General features: G+C 42.9%; 1 protein-coding gene across 3 annotated transcripts in view; it reads right to left on the minus strand.

Annotated features, from left to right (window-relative positions):
• The window catches only part of ei24 (EI24 autophagy associated transmembrane protein), a 35,978-nt gene that overhangs the window by 13,121 nt on the left and 1,431 nt on the right, over positions 1-21,426 (minus strand). The window contains exons 2-8 of one of the 3 annotated variants that reach the window (XM_068053823.1): positions 18,486-18,652; positions 15,970-16,118; positions 12,691-12,751; positions 10,379-10,445; positions 5,304-5,428; positions 1,118-1,237; positions 496-607 (exon numbers count right to left, since the gene is read on the minus strand). In XM_068053823.1, the coding sequence (XP_067909924.1) occupies positions 496-607; positions 1,118-1,237; positions 5,304-5,428; positions 10,379-10,445; positions 12,691-12,751; positions 15,970-16,118; positions 18,486-18,527 (676 nt within the window). In that variant the 5' untranslated portion in view covers positions 18,528-18,652. The remainder of the gene's footprint in view (positions 1-495; positions 608-1,117; positions 1,238-5,303; positions 5,429-10,378; positions 10,446-12,690; positions 12,752-15,969; positions 16,119-18,485; positions 18,653-21,426) is intronic. The other 2 variants (XM_068053824.1, XM_068053825.1) reach the window with 2 other exon arrangements.

A 21,426-nucleotide genomic window follows, 5' to 3' on the forward strand; every position in this document is an offset into this window, starting at 1 on the left:
TTACATAAGAGCAGAGCTAGGTGAGATCTCAGGATCTATTGAACAAGTTGCCAGCTTCAGCAGTGAGTGTGGATTTACTGCAAGCATTCAAAAGGACAAGTTCCTAGTGTGGCAAAATAACTACATTTAGAAGGTAGGCGGGGTATTAGGGGAACGTGTCTCCAAGTCACCGTTGTCTCCTGGAACTTGTTTGATTGCTTTTACAGGTCGGAAAGGACTTTTCACCAAAATTATTTTCCTAAATTTACTAAAGTTTTTTCCTGCTGTATTTTCACTTCTCCCAGAAGATTGTGTGGTTGGTGGGTGTTGGGCGGGGACAGCGGGGTGGGAGGGAGGCGGATGGAGGTGAAAAGTGCAGAAGCTGCATCATGACAGTATGGGACAGGCTCGATGGAAAAACTAGCCTTTCCACGTCATTCATCTTCATATGCTTGTATGTGCATTTCCACCCATCTGACTCATTCAGCAGATGTCACAGACACAGACTTTACTCACCATTGTTGAACCATTTGTACTCGAAACAATAGAGGGAATACAGCATTGACATGTGGAACAGACTGCCCAGCTGTCCGATGATTTCAATGGGAAAGTGACTCACTATTAGCCCCTGGGGAAAAGAAATGAAGTGAACGAGACCAGTTTAATGATAAAAAATAGCACATCATAACTAAGCTCAAACCTATCCCTGCCAAATCTCCACATGTGCACTTTCCAGCAGAGAATATTGGATGGCAGTCAGCAGTAGGAATCCTGACTTAGTTCAGGACTTTTTTTGTGTTCGAGTTTTAAAATGTAACCCAACAAAGAATATGTGCTGTACAGGAAAATTCCTGTATAAATGCAGGTGAAGAAACAGAGACCTGCTGACAGAGGAAAAGAGAGAAACACTTAAACCCCCTAACAGTCTCATTGGCCAATCTGTGTTTCCTCACAATAACACACCAGCACATGGTTCAAGTAATTCAGATCAACGGAATTTTAGTCAGACACAAAAGTAATTCAACTCGAACTGCAGCCACTCTGCACCTTCATGGTCTTTATTCCCATTGTCTGGAGCCTGACCCATTTACCAGTCTTGTTTGGGTCATATAGCACTGTGCTTTTGCCCCATACATACCTGAATGAGGAACAAGGCCTGCAGAAGCAGGTTGAAGAGCATGTCTGCGATAATCTTACTGATACTGGGGAAGGGTTGGGCTTTCCTCCCGGACACTTTAAACGCTAGGTCTGCGATGTCCTGTAACAAGTAAAGTAATGTTTTAAAGAAATTGTCATGCTAGGCCCCCACCTGCCAAGAATGAGGCACATCAATTTTGTCATGAACATTGATTTTTAACTGCTGTTGGAGCGAGGAAATGACTTGTTAAACAGATCAGCCGTGGCTGGAAAAAACCTTTTTATACTAACAGACATCAAAGGTGAGGAAACGCATTCCAGGGCTTGCTAAGGAGGATACAATCCACAAGGGCCAGGACTGGTTAGACCAGCTGGTCACATGACTACCTGACTGTTCCAGGGTTTTTGTTTGAACTGGCCATAGAGAGTTTGAAGGCAGAGTGTCTGTTTGCTCCTGGACTGAGATCTCTCCTGTCTGCTCCCATCTTTTTCTCACAAGCCTCTGAATCCACTGAAGACACATGAACCCCAAGAGAGAAAAGTCTCCTACAGCGAACAAGGTTTAAGAAGAATACTGGGCCCCAATGAAAAGCAAGATCTACCTACAATAGAGGACTCTACAGTGAGCTCGAAGAACCGTAACAAAAACTCTTCAGATATTGCCTCAAACTTTTCCACTTTATTTTTCTTCTGCCTCTATTTGCATGCGTGTATTGTGTATGTATACTAGCGTTAGCACATCGTGTATCCGTAGGTGTTAACCGAATTAGAGCTTAAGTTTAATAAATTTTAACTTTTCTTCTTTAAACCTGAGAAAGCCTGTTTCTGCTGGTCTCTTTGCTTTTTAGTTAGAAAGTCACCAAGGGAGAGCTAAAAAAACAGTGTGTTTAAAATTAAACCCTGTTACAGTAAGGCCAGGTGAAGGCGGAAAGGGAACCCTATTCCTCTTTCTCACCTGGTCCTAACAAAATATTCATTGTATAATCTGCGTTAATGTTTGGGGTGGGGGGTGGTGAGGAAGAGGGATAACAGTAAGAATATATATCCCGTTCAACTCCTCCCCATAACAGTTATTTTCTCTTAAGCAACTTTGAGTAGATAAGTAACCTGCTCCCAGGCCTCTGACCAAGGATACACAACCTTGAAATCCCAGTCTGTCCTTTTTCTTTACAGATGCTGCCTGCCCATTGTGCATTTTAGCTCTTTCCCATTTTTGTTTCATATTTTCAGTTTATTTCTCTGCCAATGTCACTGTGACTTGGGGGCTAGGTGCACGAGTGCAGCGTCTCTCCTGTAGGAAATGTCTGCCTGCCCTGACCTGCACTCCGTCTCCACACTCCTCACCCCAGTCGGTAGTGAAACAGCTGATATTGGGAACTCAGTAAAATCACGGAATCTGTGGAGATCTCCACTGAAGGATTCAGCACTGTGACATAACTGCTGCAAACTTAACCACTGAAATCTTAAATTGATCAGCTGATTGATAATAGCAGTCTATTTGAAACAGAATCTCACCATCAGATACCTTTAAAAATAAAAGCCCTGGAATTCATTCCACATCCTTTTTTCCTACCTCTACTGAAGCTACGAGTACGAATTAAAGCCTGGCTTGGGTATAAAATTAAAACCCAACCTGGGACCGACCGACAACAGTCAACCCGAACCGGGCCCGAGTCCTTTAATTTTTTTAAATGCCGACCCGACCTGAACCCGACGCATGTCGGGGTTTGGTCGGGTAGCTGGACTTTACTGCAGAGTGTGGAGTCCGGACTGCACGTTTCCCGCCTTGACGTTCTGAATGTTAAGAAGATTACTTCCTGGAGCAAGGCAGCACCGTCCACGTCCAGCCCCACCCGACCCCGAATGCTGGACCCAGAAGAGAGACCCGACCCGAACCCGACATATGGTGTCGGGTCTGACCGGGTTCGGGTGGGGTAGCCACGCTTTAGTACGGATGATAGAGCAGTATCATCGGGCTACAGCATTGGAAAAAGACTTGAGAGGCAGTAGGAGGTAGCTGACATCAGCGCATGAGAGCAGAATCAAAATGCAAGCAAGCGAGTGCAAACACACACACGACACTGAAGCATCCTGGACTAATGCCCAAATTCCTATTGATTCAGCTGGTTCGTATTGACAAACTCAATAACTGTTCCATATGTAAAACACCAACTTATATTTATATAGTGCTTTTAATGTAATAAAGTTTTGCATGATCTCAAGATTATGGAGGGTAAAATGTGCTAGACCAGCCAGAAGTGTGTTGGATTAGTAAAGTCCAGAGGTAACAAAGACATGAATGAGCGATTCAGCAGCAGATAAGCTGTGACAGAGGTGAAGTCAGGCGACGTTATGGAGGTGGAAATAGGTGGTCGTAGTGATGGCCCAGAATTGTGTCGGAAGCTCTCCTCGGGCTCAAACATGACACCAATGTTACAAACAGACTGGTTTCACCTGACTGTTGCCAGGGAAAGGGATGGAGTCTGTAAAAAATGGATTGTAAAACCTTTCTTCCTCTCACTTAATCGCCAGAATATTACCCTTTAGATTGCCAATGGTTCAAGGAAACCTCCATCTCCCTGGCTGATCGTGTTTTAGATGTTCAAAAATATCTTACATTGAGATATAGACATCACAATTCTCCTCCCATTAGTTCCTCTCTATTAATTCTCTTTCCCTGTTATCAGTTTGTCCTCTACCATTCTAGTCCTTTCACTTACCTTTCTATTTCCTGCCTCTTTCTGACATTGTCCATTTGGTGAGCAAACCTTTTTGTTAATAAAGTGTCTTTATTGGCTGAAAGCCTGATTTAAATGGTGGTTATGCATCCAGTGGAAAATCTAAATTGTAATATTACCCTTCTTGGTAAGTCACAGAGTCACTGAGTCACAGACCTGCTTCAATAGCCATGGTCTAGTTGAGCTTCTGGTCAATGGTGCCACCTCTAAGAATGTTGATGATGGGGTTCTCTTTCCACTGCCTCCCCATCAGTCCCCACGAAGGCAAGGACAGCAGGCGCATGAGAACAAAATCACCTCCAAATTGCCCTCCATTCTGATCAATGTTCCATCTAATTTTTTTTTGTGGTGTGCAGCCTTTTGATTTAAATGCATGGTAGCTATAAATTTTTTTGCACAGTTGTATGTGCATGGTATCTTAAAGGGGACAACTTCTGCGCGACCAATGCAGTAGTTCCCGGGTTGCTGTGTGGCCGCACAGCACAGCTTAAAGGAAACATTAATCCTGCCAATGATCCGTCTAATTTTTTTTGTTTTGTATGCAGCCTATTTATTTAAGTGCGTGGGCCCTTTAAATCTGTTTGCTTGTCTGCATATGTGCAATAACTTAAAGGTGATAACTTGTGCTCGATCTGTGCGGGAACCTCTGGGCTGCTGCATGGCCTCACAGCTTAGAAGGAACACTGATCCTGACTTGGACATATATCACCATTCATTCAGCTAGACCTAATCTGAACTTGGGTCATTGGGATGTGTACCTGCAGGGAGAGTGTACATTCCACATTGGGCAAACAGAAGCTGGGCATAAATATCTTAGTAGCTTGGCTTGGTGACTCAAACGCAATGATGGCTTTCTGCACATATCAGACCCTCAACTGACTAAAATACATAGAGGCTCTTTGCAGCAAAGAGTAAATTAATTGGTGTTTCCTATACGCCGAAGAAGTAAGATTAAGAAACTTTGGAGAATTAAAGCTAATGACAGTTCTTTTTAACTGTTCAGTTAAGAAGTTGAGGGACTGAGATGGTGGGATTGTTTCTTTAAGTTTAGTACTGCTGTTGCCTCGAACACACTTTATTCCCGTCTGTTTTCATTTCTACCCATAACCTTTAAATCGCTTTCCCGCATGGGTTTATAAATACACTGCTCAATTTTTGCATGGGTTTTATTCAGTGCTAGCACCACCTTTGTGCTGGCATCTAGTGATTGCTATTGCATTCTATCACACTGATCTTTGCTGATTCCCTCCCTTCAAACCCATCTTTGAATAAGGTCACCCTGCCTGATTTCTCCAACTTTTTCCCCCAAGCCTCTGTGAAGCACCTGAGGTTACCTATTTTAAAGGCACGATATAAATAGTTGATATTGAAGGCTTGTTAATTACGTTGTCAAGATTATAATTAAACAATTTACAGTGACAATCTGCTCTATGGCTGAGCATTACTTACCTGAAACCAGATGGCATTCACTATTTTACTGAGGACAAAGAGAGGCAATATCCACAAAGCACTGAAAGTGGAGTTCAGGATAAATTCCAACCAGGACCAGACGTCTCCATGTAATGAGGGGTCACCTGCTCGGGCAAAAACAGTCATTCATAGCCAAAAATCAGCAATTTCTATGCAGCATAAAAGCAAAATTGTATCAAACCGCTACAGAAAAGTCAAAGACGAGCAAAACTGGACGGACCACCTCCCATCCACCTGGGCACCGGAAACGACAAAGGCACACTCTCCCCAGTCAACCCTGCAAAGTCCTCCTCACTAACGTCTGGGAACTTATACCAATATTGGGCGAGTTGTCCCACAGACTAGTCAAGCAACAACCTGACATAGACACACTCAAAAAATCATATTTTACAGCCAATGTCCCAGAATCATCTATCACCATCCCTGGGTATGTCCTGTCCAACCAGAAGGGCAGACCCACCAGAGGTGGCGGCACAGTAGTATACAGGAAGGAGGGAGTGGCCTTGGGAGTCCTCAACATCGACTCTGGACCCCATGAAGTCTCATGGCATCAAACACAGGCTAGAAAACCTTCTGCAGATTACCACCTACTGCCCTCCCTCAGTACTCCTCCATATTGAACACAAACTGGAAGAAGCCTTGAGGGTAGCAAGGGCACAGAATGTACTCTGGGTGGAGGAGTTCAATGTCCATCACCAAGAGTGGCTCAGTAGCACCACAATTTACAGAGCTGTCCGAGTCCTAAAGGACATATCTGCCAGACTGGACCTGCGGCAGGTGATAAGAGAACCAACGAGAGGGAAAAACCTGCTTGACCTAGTTGAAACAAATCTACCAGTCGCAGATGTCTCTGTCCATGACAGCTTTGGCAGAAGTGACCACCACACAGTCCTTGTGGAGACAAAGTCCCGACTGCACACTGAGGACAGCCTCCATCGTACTGGGTGGCACGACCACTGTGCTAAATGGGATTGACTCAGAACAGATCTAGCAGCTCAAAACATGGCATCCTTGAGGCACTGTGGGCTATCAGCAGTGGCAAAATTGTATTCAACTAGAATCTGTAATCTTATGGCCCAGCACATCCCTCACTCTACCACTACAATCAAGCAAGGAGACCAACCCTGTCTCAATGAGGACTGTAGGACAGCATGCCAGGAGCAGCACCAAGCACACCTAAAAATGAGCTGTCACCCTGGTGAAGCTACAATACAGGACTGCATGCATGTTAAACAGTGAAATCAGCATGCGATAGAGCTAAGCCATCTGACAACTAATGAATCAAATGAAGGTTCTGCAGTCCTGCCACATTCAGTCGTGAATGGTGGTGGACAACTAAACTAACCGGAGGAGGAGGCTCCAAAAACATCCCCATCCTCAATGATGGGGGAGCCCTGCACGTTCGTGCAAGAAACAAGGCTGAAACATTTGCAACCATCTTTAGCCAGAAGTGCCGAGTGGATGATCCATCTCGGCCTCCTCCTGAGGGCCCCACCATGCCAGTCTTCAATCAATTTGACACACTCCACATGATATCAAGAAATGACTGAAGGTACTCAATACAGCAAAGGCTATAGGCCATGACACCATCCTAGCTGTAGTACTGAGGACAGCCCTTAGCCAAGCTGTCCCAGTACAGCTACAACACAGGCACCTACCCAGAAAAGTGGGACATGCCCAGGTATGTCCTGTATACAAAAAGCAGGACAAAGCCAATCCGGCCAATTACGGCCTCAGTCTACTCTCGATCATCAGCAAAATTATGGAATGTTGTCGATAGTGCTATCAAGTGGCACTTACTCAGCATCAACCTGCTCAGCGATGTTCAGTTTGTGTTCCACCAGGGTCACTCAGCTGCTGACCTCATCACAGCCTTGGTCCAAACATGGACAAAAGAGCTGAACTCAAGAGGTGAGGTGAGAGTGATTGCCCTTGATATCAAGGCAGATTTTGACCACGTGTGGCATCAAGGAGCCCTATCCAAACTGAAGTCAATGCGAATTAGGGGAAAACTCTCTGCTGGTTGAGTCATTCATGGCACAGTGGCGCAGGGGTTAGCACCGCAGCCTCACAGCTCCAGCGACCCGGGTTCAATTCTGGGTACTGCCTGTGTGGAGTTTGCAAGTTCTCCCTGTGTCTGCGTGGGTTTTCTCCGGGTGCTCCGGTTTCCTCCCACAAGCCAAAAGACTTGCAGGTTGGTAGGTAAATTAGCCATTACAAATTGTCCCTAGTATAGGTAGGTGGTAGGGAAATATAGGGACAGGTGGGGATGTGGTAGGAATATGGGATTAGTGTAAGATTAGTATAAATGGGTGGTTGATGGTCGGCACAGACTCGGTGGGCTGAAGGACCTGTTTCAGTGCTGTACCTCTAAACTAAACTAAAGGAAGATGGTTGTGGTTGTTGGAGGTCAAATCAACTCAGCACCAGGAAATCGCTGCAGGAGTTCTTCAGGGTAGCATCATAGACCCAACCATCTTAAGCTACTTCATCAATGAACTTCCCTCCATCATGTGTTAAAAGTGGGGATATTTTCTGATTATTGCATACTGTTCAGTACCATTCACGACTCCTCAGATACTGAAGCAGTCTGTGCCCACGTACAGCAAGACCTGGAAAACATTCAGGCTTGGGCTGATACGAGGCAATTATCATTTATGCCACACAAATGCCAGGCAATGACGATCTCAAACAAGAGAGACATTCAATGGCATTACCATTGCTGAATCCCCCACCACTAATAGCCTGGGGGTTACCATTGACCAGAAACTTAACTGGAACAGCCAGATAAATACTGTCACTACAAGAGCAGGTCAGAGGCTGGGAATTCTGTGGTGAGTAACTCACCTCTTGACTCTCCAAAGCCTGTCCACCATCTACAAGGCACAAGTCAGCAGTGTGATGGAATACTCTCCATTTCCCTGAATGTGTGCAGTTCCAACAACACTCAAGAAGGTTGACACCATCCAGGTCAAAGCAGCTCACTTAATCGGCACCCCATCCACCATCTTATACCTTCAATCCTTCCACCACCTGTACACAGTGGCAGCAGTGTACACTGCCTACAAGATACACTGCAGCAACTTTGCCAAGGCTTCTTCGACAGCACCTTCCAAACCAGTGACCTCTATCACCTAGAAGGACAAGGGCAGCAGATGCATGGGCACATCACAACCTGCAAGTTCCCTTGCAAGTCACTCACCATCCTGATTTGGAAATATGTCACTGTTCCTTCATTGTCCCTGGATCAAAACTCTGGAATCCCTCCCTAACAGCCCTGTGGGTGTACCTACACAGCATGGACTGCAGCGGTTCAAGAAAACAGCTCAGCACCACCTTCTCGAGGGCAATTAGGGATGGGCAATAAATACTGGCCTTACCAGTGATGCTTAAATATCAAGAACAAATAGAAAAGAATAAATAAAAGAGATTTCTTACAAATAGCCAACTCTGCCTGATGGAATAGCTTTTAGTTTCTGGATGCTTGAATTGCACAAGGCGAGAAAGTAGTATAGTGCAAGTGAAGTGCAAGTACAGAAACAATGTGGAACAGAGAAATGAGTCAAACAGGAGAGTTTTCCCCAAATATACCTTACAAAATGAAAATGAGAAAGATAGAAACCACATAGCTCACAGGAAGAATCAAGGACATGGAGGCAAAAGACAAATGGAGTGGAGGTGAGCAGGAGAGAGGACCTGATAAACAAGCATATTTAAAAAATAATTTCCCCGACACACATGGAAACTATAATCAAGCTCAGATCCAAACCAGAATGAAATACTCTCCTCCCAGCCAGCGCCCCCTGCCCCCATTTTTTATAGGGACGCATCTCACTCACTTATGTCCACTTGGACACAGCAAAGGCTTGGAGACACTACACCCCAAACATTGTGTAGTAATTTAATGCATCTGACCAGAACCAGGAGAAATAAAACTTGGAATAAACCACAGTCCACTGGGTAAAATTGTCCAGTTAGGACCACCCTGTCAGCTAATTTGCAGGCATTATCACAAATGGTAGCCAAAGTGTGTATGTTTAACTTGTAATCCACCCCACCTGACCCTTTCTAAAAATGGCAAACTGACACCAGTACACTTCTTGTTCTCAGAGAGTGGGTTACTATGATGTGGAGAGTGGGGTTCAGGCTGCACTAAGCAGCTGTAGTTGTTGCAACAGTCGTGGGCATTGAAGAGTTAACTGGCAGAAAATTTTACCGGATATGTCATTCTGCCCAGAAACAAGTAATATGGTCCAGTCAAACAGATTGAACTGCTTTTTATCTATTAACGTGACAGTGCATTCTCTAACCTGGGAACTCTAATCAGGGTTTGAAATAAATAAGACAAAGCGTGTTTCAAGACTGCAATTACCTTGGTTCAGAATCAGGCTCAAAACATCACTCCTGACTTGCCAGAATTTTTATTTTTAACAACTTTTTTGTCCCCAGTTTTCTCCTCTGATAATGTTGAGTTGCCGAAGGCAATACATCCAAAAGGCCATTCTTCAGGTGTAGGCTTAGTTGAGTTCTGGCAGAGTTGTTTGACTGTGGAGCCCAGTACAATCCTGTCCTCACTTGACACCCAGGCACATGCACTTTCCAGCAGCAGTCACTGAGATATTGATTGGAGGAAGGAACCCAATTTATTTTTCACTCCCTAGTCAAGGGCCAATTATAGCCTCTTCATTACCTCTCTGACAGTTCAGAGAGGAACAGGAGTAGGCCTTTCAGTCCCTCAGGCCTGTCCCACTATGAAGTTAGATCATTGCTGATCTGTTCCTCAACTCCATTTACTTGTTTTTGACCCATATCTGTTGACATCCTTACCTAACAAAAATCTATTGCTCAGATAACTCAGCACAGCCCAGAGACTGAGCCTGGGACCTTCCTGGTCTAAAGTCAGTTTTACACTGGGCGGTGCATTTATTGAACAAGTAACCAGGGAACTTTGTTGGAAGTTTTGTTCCTCATGGCTGCTAAAAGATTCTGCTCCCAGATTTCACAAATATTTCCCCACTCTTCCTTTCTCTCTTGCAGTAATAGTGTTTCCTTACCGATAATGCGTGCAGTGATGGCTTGAAGCAGAGGGATAAAGACTCGGTAGAAGACCAAAATACTCAGCTGTGTGGAGAGACGGAGAAACAGGTGTTACTGGAAACAGTGCGATAGCATCACTTGCCAAATATTCTCTCAAATAAAATGCACACTACACTTGAGATTCTGCTGCCTATTTCCTCACTCTTGGTAAGGGACGAGTGCAGTGCGTACTTTTCCAAATTTAGCTCAGGTTTTTTTTAGTTCCAGCAATGATGACAGCCATCGAGGTACCTTGCGCAGTGGCCATTCTGCACGTGATCCTAAATAATAAGTGTTAGCAGGCTGTTTGTGGGGCGCATTATAGGCAACACCTACACCTGACCTGACCTGACCTAACGTTTAAACACATCCATCCCCGAACAGGAAGCATTGCCCAATTTACCCCCATCTAGCTGGTGGGTAATGAGGTCAGTTGCAATACCTCAATTTCCACCCTGGCTGAGATCAGCTAATTCCTATGACTCGTGGAGCCTGAAACGGTAGCGTTCTGTCCCATAAGACTCAGGATCACACCATGTGGTGCATTTACACAAGGAACAATCAGAAAAACTGAACTGAGAAAGACATAATGCACAAGGGATCGAAACCTACTGCTTGATACTCGTATTGAATCTCTTAATGTGTTTGTACAAAATTCTTATCTGCTGGTTTAACAATGGCTTTAATCTGTTTTAAACAATGGATGAAAGAATTCCATTTGAGCACATTAATGCTTTAACTGCTATAACTACATGAATCTTAATGGGAGGGAAATGGATAGGGAATTTCACTCCATGGAAACTAAACAATCCTTAATATGATTGCTATGACACTTTAATCTAATAAAGGCTGTGGTAGAATCATCCTGGGTCCTGTTCAGTAATACATTACCTCAAATGTATGTGAAGAGGGGCCTTTTGCTAGGCAAATAATAAATAATAGCTTTGCTACATTTGACAATGCGTTGTATTATATAATGTGCATTGCACTACATATTACTGCAGGATGTGAATTTGGTATTTTTCCAGATGGATTTAGTATGATTTCATGTTCGGCATAGGCTTTTACGACCTCAGGCCATCCCAAAACACTTTACGGCCAGTGAAGTGTAGTCACTGGTCTAAGGAAATGTGGCAGCCTATTTAATCCAGCAATCAGATACATTTCTTTGAGTGGCTTTGGTTGAGTGTTAAACATTCGCTTGGACACCGGGAGAATTCTCCTGCTCTTCTTCAACCCCCCACGGGGGTCTGCCGCAGGACATGGAACTCACCCCAGGGAAAGGCAGAAGAGGGTGGGATGATGTTGGGCCTGCCCGACGTCAATTTCCAGGACTTTCCCACACTGCTTGCACCGGAATCCGCCTGCATCTGGCTGGGGAAGTTCTGCCCTAAATGCCTGTTGAGGGATAGTGGTGATTCTTGTTGGACATACATTCCTTTACTGCTACCATGACAACTGAAATACCACAAGATTCGTGAAACTCAAATATTTAATTGCAATGTTTTGAAAGTGTCCATCTAACATTCAGATGGCAAAGTGTGAAAAGTACCAAGAAAAAAAAAGAAAAGGACTGCTGTCACTTCACATTGGTTAATTCTGCCCCAGAGCTAGGAACTGACAACCCCCATTCATTTGCAAATTGCCGGCAATTAACTTCCAACTGACCACAGCAAGTTGACAGCAATATGACCTTGTGGCTTTAAAAGGGGAAGGATCATCCTAACCACAGGATAATATATTATGGTGTGAGTCTCTCGTTGTTACAAAACAATACATTGATTCACTTACCAGGAGCAATGTGACCAGAGTTGCACAAGTATATTTTAAAATCAGTTCATTGTTACAGACTACACATTATTACAAGATGCTACATGTTCTGTAATCATAGCCTGTGATAGAGCAAGTTGTTATTACAGCTGGTGATAGAGCAAGCTGTACCTCTTATATAGCACATCTCTGCTCTTCAATTACAAGTCACCTGCTGGGGTAGTTACCAATTGAGCCATTTAAGGGACAACAGGAGACCCCTCCCTCTTTTATTATTGTGGATGCTGTCAACAATTGCAACACATAAGTGTCCACAATTTCTTACCATTTATAATAAAAAGAGGCTGCTCAGCCATGTTAAACTAAACTACCTGAAGTTTCTGGTGGTTAAATATAGGTCCTCGTTGCTCAAACTGCTGCAATTTTGGTAAAAAAGTTACCAAATAGTCAAGCTCACCACTTTCTGGAATCACCATCCTTTAAGGATGGCCCGACAGTAAGTAAAATACAGTGGCCTTACCCAGAATATTCCTCCGTTCCAGGCACAACACTGCACGATCCGGTGTGCTATTCGAGGCTCACTGAAAAACAGTAACAGGATGTCTTTCGTCAGATAGAATGAGCTCTAAACAAGGCGGGTCTTTACCCTGACAGACAGGTGCAGACACACCTATCACTCACATGTGCACACATCACATTGCAAATGTGTCACCCAGTGTGTATTATTCAGATCATAAAGATTTCAGTACAGGAGGCCATTCAGGCTCACATGTCTGCAGTAGTTCCCTGTATGGAACCGTCTCGTCTCTCTGCACTTATCTACTCATTCCTTGTTCCTTCAAATTTATCTAATACTACGATTGATTTGGTGGTAAAGCATTTTGAATCTTAACTCAGTGTGTAAAGATTTCATCTTACCTCTCCACTGATCCTTCTAGTACTAATCAGGTGTTTATACCTCATTGTTACCACCCTAGAGTTGCCAAGTGAATTCCCAATCCTGTCACACACACCCCTCTAGCATGGCTACTGTTCTATTCTGGAAAGCCAGTTGGTGAAGGATCATACAGGAGCTAATCTTTCCTCATTCTTACATTTATTTACAGACTGAAACATTACAAGTATTTTTTAAAGTTTTTTTTTTTGAGGACTCATTTAAATTGTGGAGATGGATTCATTGGAAGGCTGAAGATTTCATAGAAGCTGGACTTTGCTTAGCTGTTGACAGTTCATTGAAAGCACACTGAGATGTTGTTTAAAAACAACCTTGTTGGAAATCAGAAATAAAAACAAGAAATGCTGGAAATACTCAGCAGGTCTGGCAGCATCTGTGGAGAGAGAAGCAGAGTTAACGTTTCAGGTCAGTGACCCTTCTTCAGAACAGGCAAATATTAGAAATGTGAAAGGTTATAAGGAAGTAAAGAGGGGGTGGAGCAAGAGATAACAGAGGAGAAGGTGTAGATAGGACAAGGTCACAGAATAGTTGACCAGAAGGTCATGGAACAAAGGCAAACAATATGTTAAGGGTGTGTTGAAAGACAAAGCATTAGTACAGATAGGGTGTTAACGGACTGAAAATTGAACAGCCGCAAGTACAAACATGAAAAAAAGTGGGTAAGCAAACTGAACAAATTAAGATGAAATAAAATAAACAAACACAAAAATTGTGTTATATAATTAATATAATTAAACACAATTGTTATACAATTAATAGTTACCTCCTCATTCTGACCTAACCTTGAACCCTGAGAGCCCCCCACCCCGGGCAGGAGTGGAAAAAGTCATGTTATGGCCATTGCCACTCCAGATGGTGATGAGTATGGGAGAAAAAGAGATTACATACATGCAAAGCAACACAATCCTCCCTATCCAGTGTCTGCAGCTCTCACTTTATGGATTTATTTCATTCAAACTGAACTCCAATCAGGTGCTATTTTAATGCCGTCTTTCACCCATGTAAGGATCGCAGACAGGAATTTAGCACAAATGCATTAATTGACAGGCTAAAATTAGTGAATGGAGGAAATTAAGTCCCTCTGTATCGATATGTTTATAACAATAAGAGTGCTATAGAGTAGCCTCCCACTGTCAATTTCAGCTTCTCTCTTTCCTGCACTCCTGCTCTCTTTATTCCAGGTTTCTCTCATTTTGGGCTGCTTATTCTTTCAAATCTTCGTTTTTGCTATGCCACAATTTCAGAGGCCCATTGTTGTGTCCATGTAACCCACATTAGATAGTATCTGCTGAGTCATGACATTGCACTTTCTGTATAGCGTTCACACAAACAGGTTGGGGGAACGTACTCAATAGCTGGCCTCTGCACCCCTCAGCAATTGTTGGACAAAAGTTGAAGGCTTTTCACTGGGTGAACAGAACTGTGGGGATAGATGGAGATCCTGCTGTAGATCAACCCCTCTCCACACCTTAGTAGAACAAAGTAACAAATCTCTCACTATTATGGAGTGCATGTTCAAACTAACAGGCCTACATGGCAAACTGAAGGTTGCTGCACCCATTCCATGGCGCGGCTGAGTAAATGTCAGCGGCATTGTATCTGGGTGCAGTGTAGCCACTTAGGCATCAACTCTGCAGCCACTGTCCTACTCATGAAGATCAAGCACTTTGGGCTGCTCTCACTGTATCCATTTTCCAAATTACGAATCCCAGACTCACATTTTTATTTTCCTCTTCAATGCTGGGAAATGTGCAATTTTGCAGTTAACTGCAACAACAACACTGAACTTCAGGATGTTCTTGTCCAAACTGACTCCAAAGCAAAGCACAGAGAGACTCCCCTCCTGAGTTGACTTTATTCCAGTGTCAGGTTGGGCCTCAATTTTGGATTCAGGCTGTATATAAACTGCTACCGAGGAATTGGTTCAAAGCAACCTTGCTGTTTAACAGTTATAGTTCTTTGTTTCCAATTTATATTTGATCCTTTAGACTTTTCAATAATTACATGTTTTTACTCAGATAGTCAAATATTTGACCATTTCTATGGATTCCTTTGTACTGAGACTTATGATGGTTCTTCCATCTATACATGGACATGGTAACTATATTCTTTCTCATCATCTCTCTTCTGGTATGACTTCAGACAGTAAGTCACACCAGTGATAAATATCTTGTTTAAATAAATTTATACTTTTTTCTAATGATATATTTGAATAAAACTTAAAATATGGGGAAAAAATGACAAAACCAGTGAAAGAGACATAGTTACAACACAGCCTGTCAATAATTTTAGCAAAAAACATCAGTGCGAGTATAAAAATGGAATTTCATGTTTTTTTCCCCCTTGAATCAACAGGAAGAACGTCACCCAAGTGAACAAGGATTATATTCTCCTCTGCTTCCTATTCAGTGGATTTCTCTGCTTTATACTCATGCCAGATCTTTCACTAAACTAAGTGTGTCATGTAGAATTTCTCTCAATTTTCATCTGGACTTCTTTCATGAACTACTCATAAAACCCAGGCCCTAAAATTATGCTGTGGGATTCAAATGCATAGACTTAATGTGTTCCTCTCAAATCACTCTCATGTCTGTTTTAGTACAGATGTTTACCTGTTAAAAATATAAGTGCCTCTAGTAAAATAGCAGCCAGGAATTTCAGATAAATGCATTAAGTGTAATTTCAGGGTCCTTTAACAAATGCTAAACTCCAGTTTTCTGCTCTCATGCTTGTGACTAAACAGCACACGGTGGCACCCTGGCAAATATGACAATCCAAACCTGCTGGCTTCTTGCTCATTCTATATTTAATAGCCTTGCTATCAAGTGGACAGTATCTACTCACTTTTCATCTCTCTTGTCCTCAATCTGGGCCCTCCGGTGTGCCAGTACGCTGCGCTGCTCCTTCTTTCTCTTTTGCTCTTCTCGCTTCTGGTGAATCCGCTCATCGAGCTTGGAGATTGTTCGTATTCCAAAGACAGAATCCTTTATCCCCTGGAATAAAAGCAGGCAGGGTACATGAGCTCTGGAGCTTTTCTAACTTCTGTGACCCTCAATGAGGGAGCGCTTCAAACCAAAGATGTAATCAGTAGCTTGCTCCCCCCAACCTAAACATATCATGCGGTGTCACACTGCAACACTATGACACCCCAGGGTGAAATATGTTGAGCCGAAGAAGCCAACAAAAATGGCTCAATTTTACAAACTGACGAATCTGTGACTATTTGCTTGAAAACTGAGCAGGGATAAGTATCAAAAATCTAGGAAAATAAATATAAACTGAAATAACTTGTATACAACTATATAACTGTGAAACATGGAAGGCATTTTCAGTACAAAAGCAAGCCTGGTGTCTTTATGTGAGCCTTCAACCCCCTTCAAACATTTTGACTAACTTGAAAATCCTCATAATGGAATTCAAGTTAAAACTTCTCGGTTACATGGCTCTCGACAGGGAGTCACATGATATCCAGGAATTTCCTAGGTTTGATCCCTGCCTCAGCTGATCAAATGTGTGAACCAGGGTAATGGTGGTAAGGGAATTAAAACTGACATTTGTCCCTTACTGGATGAAGTCAGGGTCAAGGTCAATTGCGATGTCTCATAGTAGAAGAGCTCAAACTTTCACTGTTCAGGTCCATTACGTGCAGAATAGCTGCTTATCATCCCTGTGTTCGCAGGCTCTGGGATCAAACTCCACTCTGGAGCATGTAACCTAGGCCGATATTTCAGTGCAGTAATTAAGGAGTGCTGTTTCTCAGACAAAGTGTTAACTAAGACCCACCCTGTTTGCCTCTTCAGATGGATGTGAAAGATGCAATGGCACTACACAGAGTTGGGTCTTCTCTGGTGTCTTGCCCAATATTCTTCCCTCAAGCAACATAACCAAAAAAACAATTCACCTGGTTTCTTGTCTCAAAACTGTTTCTATATTGTTAGACTGCTTGTCTGACTTTAAACACTGGATGAACAGAAACCTCCTCCAATTAAATATTGAGAAGACCAAAGTCAGTGTCTTCGGTCCGTGCACAAACTCCATTCCCTAGCTACCTACTCCATCCCTCTCCTTGGCAACTGTCTGAGGCTAACCAGTCTCTGTTTGCAACGTTGGCATCATATTTGATCTCAAGATGAGCTCCTGACCACAAATCCACGCCATCACTATGACCACCTATTTCCAGCTCTGTAACATCGCCCGACTCCGCCCCTTCCTCAGCTCATCTACAGCTGAAACCCTCATCCATGCCTTTGTTTCCTCTAGGCTTGACTATTCCAACACACTCCTGACTGCCTCCCACATTTTACCCTCCATAAACTTGACAGCATCCAAAAGCTTTTGGTCAGCTGTATTAATATCTCTTCCTGTGGTTTGTTGTCAAATTCTGTTTTATAACTCTCCTGTGACGTGCCTTGGGATGTTTTATGACATTAAAGATGCAATATAAATACAAGTTCTTGTTGCTGTCTCATTTGTGTTTGTGGGTTGGCATTGTGCAAACTCTGGCTGCCAAGTATGCCCATGTAACAGTGACTATATTTCAAAGCAATAAATTGGTTGTGAAGCATTTTGCGTCACTAAAGAGGATGAGAAAGATGCTTTATAAATGCAAGCTCTTTCCTTATTTATGCAACAGGAGGTTTCAAACACACATCACGGTGAGATACCTCTTCGAGGACAGATGTTGTTGTAAATTTAACACATTGCTGACGTACACATCTAAATAGTGAGAAATGGAGAAAATATGTTTGATATGGAGCATTTGGTGAAATTGAAAACTTTCCACCTCTATGCAGAATCTACCAATTGAGGAATATAGAGTGAATAGAGGTAAATGGAGTTGAGAGGACAGGCTTGATGGGCTGAATGGCCTTTTCCTGTTCCTATGAATGGCACAGCCTGATGCCCAATTTCTATTCTATCTGGGTGAGGTACCAACAAGTTGACAATGCACGTTGAAACACAGCCCTGCAACTGTTAGCGCCTCCAGGAGAGATAGGAAGGAAACCTCTTGGGGCGGTGGGGTTGTGGAGAGTGCTGAATACAGGCTCACATTGCACAAGCCATGCATAAAAATGGGATTTGGAATTTCACTTTGCTGGATCTCTTAATAGAGTCAGATTTCATCTGCAATCTGCAGGTTTGACGATGTGAAGTCTTCCTCTGGACCTGGTGTCTCAACATTTGCTGGAAAATCAATTCAGCTATGGCGCAGCAAACTCAATGACAAATCAGGGATCTCGTTCAAGGCGCCGCCAATGGTTTACCCCACAGACGAACCACATGTTACCGACAGGAACTCTATGTGCCGAATGGCCTCCTTCTGTGCCATAAATAACTGTAACTAAATGAAGGACACTCACCTTAACTACATCCAGAAGGAACGTCCTAACGCTATCAGCCATGGCCAGACATCCATCAACTGAACACCAAAGCAACAGCAGCTTCACAGCAGTGTCTCATTCTGGGAGCTAGCATTCAGCTCAGACACCTGAGGAGAGGAGCAACATCACCAGGTCAGTCAAACTACCTGTATGGGATTGGTTTGGTTGGAGGGAAGATGGGAGAGGGGGACAGACACAAAAAACCAAACAAATTACTCAACGGACCTCTTGCTCCTGATGAGCAATTTTGAAACAAAACAGCACAGGCGCTAGGCAGGGGTGAAATAATTTAATGAATGGATTCTTTTCAATCATCTAAACATGAAGGTTAATTTCACATAAGATGCCTCCAGTACTTTGCTTAGTACCCTCTTGTTGATCAGCCTCAGATCACTCATATTTCACTTCTCAAGTCTCCAGAGCTTTTATGTATATGTTATTGTGCTGACATCACTATTTTTGCACATACATTGCAGGGACATAAAATAGGAATGGATAAAGAAAGAGAAAAGTGACACAAAGCCCAGAAACTGACAGGGTGAAACAAGGCAGAAGGAAAGCATCATAGATTTGCTCTTAAACAAGAACTCTACCTACAATTCTGGTGTGTGCTAAGCTGAGACACCGGCTAAAATCCCAGCATTTGCTGACATTCACATGCGACCTTTACTTGGAGACAAGTCTATTCCTGTGAATTCAAATGTTTATTTGTTTGAAAATAATCAAATTATCCAGTGGCATGATTTGAGCAATTTTAATAAAACACAGGAGGCTTTTTAAGCATGATTATAATTTGATTTAATATTCAAATTAAACATAGACTAAACTATATGGGGTCCTCCCCTGACTGCTCAAACATACTTTCTAGTTGGAAGGGCAATGACTGAGCACCACAGTGATTACATGCCTGGCAGTATAGCTGTGGGCCATCCACTTTACCCATTAATGATGCCACGTGATGCTGGTGGATGGGGGAGGGATGGATTTAGAAAAATAAATCTGTTCCAAGCAGGCCCTGGTAAGCATACAGGGCAGAAGCTAGGGCAGGGTGCAATAATTTAGATTGTTACGACCAGGTGAGCAATGTGTCTAGGGGTCTCTTGCTGTCTTCACCTGGCTTTCTTTGGTTTAAAGCAGAAAGATGAAATTTATTAAACCTTAAACTTAAAATCTAATACAGTTCACGCTGATGGAGTTATGACGCGCTCATGCTAGCATGCACACGTGATATAAACATGCAGATAGGAATAGAAAAGAGAAGAAAAGATAAGTAGAACAGTTTGAGGCAATATCTTGTTACTGTTTCTTCAGCTCACTGTAGTCCTTAATTGAAAATATAGTCTTGCGATTTGTTGGGGCCTAGTAATCTTCTTAAAACTTTGTTCACGTGGCAAACCCTTCTCTCTTTGAGTTTCACGTGTTTTCACAAGATTCAGTTCCGTGGGAAGAGATGAAGGCAGACAGGCAGGAAAGGAGGTGTTCTCACTACCAGAAGAAGGTATGAGCACATGGCTTTGTTTCCCTGGCAATTCCTTTGTTTGGGAATTCAAAAACTCTGCAACAGCCAGTCAGCCATGTGACCAAAACTGGTCTGACCACTTCTGTGTATCGGAGGAACAGGGATTGGCTCCCTTTGTTTCTACATTGTCTGGTACTATGCAAATGTTCATCCAGGCAGAGATTACAATTTTTAAAGTTTTAATGTTCATGTGGCGAAATAATGTGTGCCTCAGTCTTGGCAGGTGGGGTTTGCCTGACAAGATGAATAGCTTCCATTCATGTCATCACAACAAAATGGCCTTCATATAATATGTTCCAGTACTTTGCTTAGCAACTTCCTGTCCATCAGCCTCAGCTCACTCAGATTTCACTTCTCAAGCCTCCAACATTCATAAGTATATGTTACGGTTTCACAATCGTGGTATTACCCTTTGTGTACGCAGAAACATATCGAAGCACAACAACACTCCCTGTACAATGGCAATTCATTCACTGCCTTCTCTGTGCATTACATTAATTTCTCAGTGATAAGAGGTAGGCGGTAATTTGCAAGGACAGTATTCAGGGACAGCTTTGTAAAACAGGGGTTTTACAGCACTTTTGACAGCCATATAAACCAGGCAGGTTCAAGGTTCAACCCCAGCTCTGCACTGTCTCTGGTGATTGCTAGGCAGTGGCTTAGCTGGAAAGTGTGAGTGTAGGTGTTGGGGAGCAGGAGGAATTCTTCCCCACTGCCCCCCCACCCCTCCACCACAAACAAAGTCAAATGCACTGACAGCAATCATTGTCTGGAGTCACATATGAAGAAAAGTCACTTTTGCGAGTTAGGTACTAGTGACTTACTGGAACTGATGTATTCGGAGTTTGATTCTAAGTGCGTGAGTGCTCTCAGAAATTACAGGAGAAAATTGGAAGGGAAGTAATAAAATATCCTCTCTCTTCAAGTTCCCTGGAGTATTTAACAGCAGATTTAAGTAAGCAGTAAATACTCATGAATTCAACTTGCAATTAGTCAGAGTTCTATAACTGTACACAAGCTTGCAAGTCAGTGATTCATCAGAAAAGTGCTTTCAAAACAGCTGTATCCAAAAAAGATCCATGTAAAACACAACAACTTTGTAAAGAAATATCACCCATGTAAATTATTCTATTTGTGTTAATAAATACATTATGCAATGGCACTATTTACATTGCAGAACCATACATATTACTATACAGGTTCACAGCACTGAGACTTAATTCAGCCCAGTGTGCCATTGTAGCTCTTTGCTAGAGAAATAGAAACCATCACTGTGTTGCATCCAATTGCATCAAGACATGTAGTACCTTTGATCTTTTTCTCTCAACTGCAAAGCTAGAATGATTCTTCCCAATAAAAAGGCATTCATGGACATAAGCCTTGAACCTTGCTTACTTTTAA

The sequence above is a fragment of the Heterodontus francisci genome, chromosome 22, assembly GCF_036365525.1.
Source record: "Heterodontus francisci isolate sHetFra1 chromosome 22, sHetFra1.hap1, whole genome shotgun sequence".
NCBI lineage: Eukaryota > Metazoa > Chordata > Chondrichthyes > Heterodontiformes > Heterodontidae > Heterodontus > Heterodontus francisci.